Genomic DNA, 7,414 nt, shown 5'->3' on the forward strand with positions numbered 1-7,414 from the left:
GTAGTGGTATTTATTAGTAGTAAATTTATAGTAGTTTTTGCTAGTATTATATTTATAGTAGTATTTACTAGTACTATATGTATAGTAGTGTTTACTAATTTTATATTTGTAGTTGTATTTACTAGTAGTATATTTATAGTAGTATTTGCTAGTATTATATTTATAGTAGTATTTACTAGTATTATATTTGTAGTGGTATTTACTAGTAGTATATTTGTAGTAGTATTTACTAGTATTATATGTATAGTAGTATTTACTAATATTAGTTCTGTGGAACCTGATTGAGGGTCTTGCTTAAAAACATGAGGTAGTGCTTCTTGTCTTTCACCCACTGAAACAGTGCTCCTCCGTAGTCACTAGCGTCCGTCTCGAGGTTGAGTGGGACGTCATCCACCGGGAAGTGTAGTACGACCGCGTTAACTATCGCGTCCTTCATTGCCTGCCATGCATCCGAGTGACGTTGTTCCTACTTATCTCTTATCAGTTCATTCGGATTAAGCTTGCAAAATTCACGTAGGGGCGCTACCACGTGTGCGAAATTGGGCAGGTGTTCGTGCAAGAAATTGGCCAGACCCAACGCGGAGACAAAGTCCTTGTACCGCTGATGTGTTGGTCAGTCGAGTAGTTTAGCCTGCTTCTCAAAGGCGACATCAATTCCTGCCGCTGAGACCTTTTTGCCTAGTATTATGACCTCTGCAATTGCGAAGTGACATTTTGCCGGATTCAGTTTGAAACTGTGGTACGTCAGTCCCTCAGGCCCGAGTCATGACTCTTGAGAAAAGTAGAGTAGATTCTAGGAGAGAGGTAGAAGTAAAAACTAAAATGAGAGGACTTCGTGTATTTTTCAAGAGCAGGTCATCATCATGACTATCGATTATCGAATGTCGTCATTGTCGTGTCGCAAGTAAAGATAAATGCATCGCCGTCAAGGAGTGTCTAATTGTCTATCAACAGATTTTGGACAGTTGTTGAATGTTGAGTTGTTGACATGATGTAAAATAGTTGGTTTTTTTTAGCTACAATAAATAGTTAGCTTTTTTTAGCTACAATATTTCCGTTCGTGTGATGTGTTATTTTATATTTACATCATGTGTGTGTGACTTCTCTTGTGTGTTGAATAATGTTGATCGTTGACCCTCTCACTGACTGTCCCTCACTTCTGAGTTCAGACTTCTCTCCTCCCTCTATTTTTTTAAAGGCTAGGTTATGACGTTATGTGTCTGGAGTTCTGGACTTTAGGTGTGTTTCACTGACTGATGACTGTAAATAAGTGTATATATTTATATGCAGTGGAGAATGGAGAATTGAGGCTCCTCGCGACTCACTTGTCCTGTTGTGTATAAATAGAGTTTGTGGAGCGTGGAGCGTGGAGTGTGGATTGTGGACTATGGACTGTGGAGTCCTGACCTTAAACCGTTTTCCGTTAAAACTTATATAAATCGAATAAATATACGTTTACGCTCAACTATTATTTCATATGCGTTCCGTTTTATACATATTATAGGTGTATCTTGTGGGTCTAAAAGTTGAAGTGTGTACCGATTTCAACATACGATCCAGTCCTATAAAAAGAACAGGTAGGCCTTTCTGATCACATTTTAACCGTATACGTTTACGTTTAACTTCTATTCCGTACCCCCATAACGTAATGAGCTTTCAGCTGTGGACTGTGGAGTGTGGAGAGTAGACTGGAGACTTGCAGAGAATCGAGAGGTGGGCGAAAGACGGAGAGAATCGGAGTGTCGGAGAAACAATCGCTGGATTTTGTTATATATTTTTAAAAATAAACAATGTTTAAAAAAAGAAATTTCCTGACTCTGAACTCCGGACTCTGGACTCTGGAGTTTGGACTTTGGACTGGTTTCAAAGTGCCAAAGCTTTTGTTTTTATAAAACCCTGGTCTTATAATACATAGTAAGAGTTTTATGTATTTATTTACTTTTAGAAGCGTTATATGTATGAACTGTACATAGCCTGTTCTTTTTTTCTTTTTTTTTATAACAAAATAGAATCAAATCATAGTTTACTTATGAAGTTCAATTTTCAGTATGAAGAAATATTTGTTTTGTTTGGTAATAAACATACTGTTTTTTTGGGGTTTTTTCCACTGGATGTACATATGTTTCAAAATATTACAAAATTTTAATGTTTGCTTTGTTTCTATTTTATTTAATTTTTTAAAAAAATAACAAAAGCAAAATGCCGAAGACAGATTGAGATTGCCAGAAACGCTCAAAAAAAAATTCAGAACAAAAAAGTTGCTGTTGGACTTTGGACAGTCTGTCACCTGACACCTCTCACCTCACTCGCCTGGCCTGTCCGAAGAAGAGACTTAGTAAGTCGGTGTCGTCACATTCGCCAATCGTCTGTTTATTAATATGTGTCGGGCTGTCGGCGACAGAAAAGTTGCTCATCAGACAAATGTGTCGCACAGACACCAACACGATGTGCCAAAACTTGATTCTGGTACCTCTTGTGAATGTGACTGGTGGTGACTAGCGAGTTGTGACCACTCAGTTTGAAACTGTGGTACGTCAGTCTTTTAATCACCTCCTTCACTTTAGCAATGTGTTCTTCGTCATCATCGCTGGCAATCACAATGTCGTCAATGTAGTAGTGTACTGGTAGTCTATCGAGTATCGTACTGAGCATTCGCTGGAATTGCTGCGTCGATACGTATGTATAACCCGAAAGGTGCTGATGTGAACGAGTACTGGTATCGATCGTGTGTGAAACTGACCAGATATCTAGAATCTGGATGTATCGGTAGTCTATGATATGCTGCTGATATATCGAGTGTGGTATAGTACTTCCAGGTCTTCAGCCGCGAAATGATCTCATTCGCCTTCGGTATCAGGAACTGGTCTTCTGGAATCAGTGCGTTGACCGCTCGCATATCCAGACATGCGCGCACAATTTTACGTTACCCTCACTGTCGACTGCCAGTACAGGAAGATTAATCGTCGTTGGTGTAGTACGCTTAGTATTCACTAGGTCCTTCAACCACTTCTGTACTTGTTCGTCGACATACGGCAACCAACGCTCGGATACAAAGTTGCGTGTCGATCTTGACCCATTGATGATCTCTGAGCAATAACGTATCGGTAGCACTTCTGTCGTCTCCAGACGAGGAGTGCGTACCGCTCTATCCGCCAAATATATAAATGAATATATTTGTGCTGGTGTAATTGGTCGTCATAAGAGGTCTGCGGATGCTTGTGCGATGCAACTACGGTTCGCACCTGTATCTACTAACGCTCGGAATGCACGTCCATTCACCTGCAATTGTATATAGACACGGTTATCGGAGGACAGCAGTGGTTCCTTAATTGCCATTACTGTCTTCAGTGGATGCGTAAACGTAAATGCTACATCATCATCGGACACCATGGCGTCTCAGTGCTGCTCTGTTATCGGAGTCCACGAGGACTGTGATGTGTCCGTCTGTGTATCCGCGGCCTACTCGACATCATTTGTTAGAATTGAGTGTATATGTATCTATGTGGCCGACTGGCTATCGTGCCCCGGTCTGTCATCTTGTGTGAGTACATTAACCTAAGTGTCGTCGTGGTTGAGGTCGTCTGTCGGCTTGGGTGTTGTGGTGGTTGGTGTCCGGGCCCCTGTGACGGTGTAGACAGCTGTCCTAATAAAACATTTCTATGTTGCTGACTTGCGTCTGACGTCCGTATTCTATCGTCCTGCCCCCCCAGGCTGGGCCGCCCGATAATACTGGCAGCGCGGTATGTGTCGCAGTCCTGGTGGTGCTTGTGCTCGACAACCGTTGCACGTCGTTGGGTTAGTTGTTGGAGTCGGACGTTGTTGCCATTGTTGTTGCTGACGCTGTACTGTGTGCGGGCCAGGTCTACTATTCGTTGTTTTCCCCGGGCTGTGTCCCCATTATGACCTCGACGGTTGACTAAACGTTGAGTCAAACGAATCTGAGCCTCCTGGATGTCAGGACTTAGCAGCTGTAATAATTCATGGGTATCCATAAGCTGCCACTTCGAATATAACTGCAACGTGCGCTCATATGCACGGGATCCTAAGTTGTCTTCCAATAATTGAACTATACAGTGGTTAAGCAGGTTTTTCTTAAAACCTGCATCGGTCTGACAACGCTCGTGTGCACGCCGATGATTCTTCATAAGGTAAGTCATCTGTTCCATCACTGGAACATTACTTACTAAGCTTTTCGACAGTTTGCGAAATGTAGGGTCCACTGTGGCCTGTGTCTCGTGTGAACAGATTTGTATTATCTGTAGTTATGGTGTCCATGCAACTAGACGTTGGTGATTAGATTTTATATAATCGAGCATAGATTGCTCGGCAAAATGGCTCAACACCTTGTAAAACCAACGAGGACTCCATGCTTCATCTAGACCCGAAATTTGCGCATTCTTAAGGGCTTCACGCAATGCTCTTTTAGTGTCGCGCTCCATACTGTTGCTGAGATTGTACCGGTTAGAAGGCCACTCCGGCCAACTACGCGGCTCCCGCGGTTCTGGCTTGTTCGCTGGTCGCGAGTCGTGTGTTGCTCTCAAAGTCTCGAGTACACCTCGTAGAGCCTCCGCTCGTAATAAATCATCAGTCTCTACTGCACTACATAGCTCCCCTGACAGCTTGAGTATCCGGGCATGCAAGGACTGGCGGTCAGCCGCTATACTGTCCGGTGTAGGAGGTGTAATCTGTTGTGCTAAACGTCAATGCTTGTCTGCTGACGTTACTTGGCTCAAAGGAGTACGTTCGAGCATCCTACGTGCCAGCAACCTATCGTCCATAGCTTCCCGCACGAACTGCTGTCCCTGACGTTGTGCCTGTAGAGACGTCTCCATGCTATCTCGGCGGTTGTCTAGCGCTTCCTTACCGTGAAGGTTCTGCGTGGCTTGTTGTTGTTCTTGTACAAAGCTCTGGAGCGATGAAGGTTCCCGTCGTGTATCATCTTCCTCCTAATCCGACGACGTATACCCTAATCCGTGACGAGTTTGGTCTGCCCCTCTGATGTGGAACTCTAAGTTGTCAGGCGACGAGGATGTGTTCGCCCGCCGTAGGCGTTGCAATCGTCGATCATATTTCTCCAATAACGATTGCTGTTGTCGAAGTAGATCCGTCAGTTGTTCTGGTATGTCACTGTCTCTACCTCGGCTATGTCATTCCCCTTGACGACGGTGATGAGGATGCTTACCCACCACCGCTCTTGAGACTTCTCAACGAGTTGTCCCTTCGTGGTGTAAAGCCTGCGACGCTGAACGTGCGACTCTTAATGGTTCCGGGTTGCGTCGTTCCCTATCCGTGAAATCCACCTCACTAGGAGTAGTTAACCGTTCATCACGTTGCTGTTGTGCTGTTAGAGTCCGCCTATCGTTTGATCAGACCGATGTTCCGTCTCCAGATCGTCCGACATTTCTCCACCAGTGCCTGCGCGATCCTGGGTACGACGTCTACAACCTCGTCGATGGATGTCATCTCGTTCGCGTTGTTCTGGCGAAAGATGTTGTTGTCGACGACTCTGTCTAATGTTGGTCATGGTGGCCGTGAATTATGTTTGTCGAGTAATAAACGATGTGACGCTATCTTTACTTCTCCTCTGCCTTAAGTAGTCAACTGTTTTGTCGTGCCGTCGCCTTCGGATGAACTGAAGTCACGCTGAGAATTCATATATCGTCTTCGCCTTGCTCTACTCGTGATGTTGACGCGTCGGCGTTGTTCCTTCCTAAACAACTTTGCCCTAAGCTAACCCCGAACGACGTTGTGATTGCTCCATACTCTTCCAGCTAACCCTTACTATTGGTCTACGTACCACGACTCTCTCGGTAACTCCTTACTCTCGACGATCCACTTCCAGCTCACTTGTGCACATGTTCTTGACTCCCCCCCGAAGCTCATCTGGTCCCCCAGTGACTTCCGCTTCTAACCTATCTAGTTAGTTAGTTGGATCCCTGATATCACACATTGCTCTTGCTTGGAACTTCTGGACATAAACGAGCACTTGTCTCCGCCAACTTGATCGGGCTATGCACACACACATTGACATTGCTTATTGTTCATACAGTCGCTTGCTTACATACTCACCATTCCGAGTACTAAATTATCTCACAATGTCGTGCTCTATACTGTTGTATACTATTACTGTGTGTGCATCTTACTTCCTATCTCTTTACCACTTGTTGTCAATTATCATACATCGCGTTGTGATACCGTCTTTGCATGTTATATATGTTACAGTGACTCTTACACATGTCATTCTTTCGCTCCGATCGTGTCTTATACCAGCAAACTATTTCTTATTGCACCAGGTTACTTGAGTACTATACATTTCACATCCTTCATTCATATCACGATGTAACGTCTTCTCACGTACCTGATTGGTGTGTATATCCATATATTTCTCGTTGTCATGGTGGTCTTCCAACATTTACACCTACCTGTTTGTTCCTTATGTGGGCTCCAATTCATCTTCTGCAATCTGCTATAATTCTTGCTTGTCCTCTCCAATCTTCCTGGTGTGACTTGGCTCTAGCGAAGGTGTCGGTGCCCATAACGGTGTGTGTTCGTCTCGATGCTGTGTGGTTCAGAGTGTCCATGTTGATGTGATTGCATAATTTCTTTGGGTTTGTTCTATCGTATCACTTCCCCTGGTTCGATTTACTACCGTATTATCTGCGGTGATAATTCGTGGTATCCTCTGTCTGTTAACAACTCTGCCTCTAATCTCTGTTCGCTCTATTCTCTCGTTCAAGCGGTCTATCTGTCGACGAGCATGCGTCCGAAGTTTTAGGGTTTAGGGTTTCATTTATTGAACTAAAATCCTATGACTTTCATTTTGTCAAGTGTTTTCCCTTAATCAGTTTTATCCTGATTGGATAAACCCGGTTCAAAATGTAGTCTCTAATAAAAACCAAAGATCAAATAAACCCTAATCCTAAATAAACCCTATCAGGGACTTCCTGACTACAGTGGTCGAACCTATTATTGTATAAATCAGGGCTCAAGAAGATTAATATAGTCTATGTTCGGCTATTTCTATACTCTATAACTTTTTTTGGGAAATGAAACAGGCCGGAGTTTTATAATGTGACAATATTTAAAAAACAGAGAGCGACCAATCCCCTTTCAAACGTAAAACATACATTGGTCCAGCTTCAAACTTACCCAGTAATCTTATCGAGTTTAATATCGAGTTCAACTGGTGTATTTGATATAGCAACCACACTATATAAGGCTGTCCAAAATGAAATCACAAACAAAACAAACAAACAAATATCAGCCTTGAAGCTGGCTGCTAAAAATTCCTCCCGTGTTTTGATCTCTACTTCAAAACAAAAAAAAATGGTATCACATGATGCATATTGTGCGGGCGCGACAGTGTCTCAACTATTGATAAAATACAACCCAAATGGTTTGTATCCCAAGGGCG

The 7,414-nt window shown here is 43.3% G+C and overlaps 1 protein-coding gene across 1 annotated transcript; it reads right to left on the reverse strand.

Annotated features, from left to right (window-relative positions):
• Window positions 1-3,555: 3,555 nt before the first annotated feature.
• Window positions 3,556-4,256, reverse strand: SARC_07749 (hypothetical protein; the record flags this gene model as incomplete). The annotated part of the gene is made up of 2 exons (XM_014298307.1): window positions 3,556-3,620; window positions 3,671-4,256. Coding segments are annotated over 2 exons (651 nt in total), but the record flags the coding sequence as incomplete, so codon positions are not given.
• Window positions 4,257-7,414: the final 3,158 nt, after the last annotated feature.

The sequence above is a fragment of the Sphaeroforma arctica genome, assembly GCF_001186125.1.
Source record: "Sphaeroforma arctica JP610 unplaced genomic scaffold supercont1.634, whole genome shotgun sequence".
Lineage (NCBI taxonomy): Eukaryota > Ichthyosporea > Ichthyophonida > Sphaeroforma > Sphaeroforma arctica.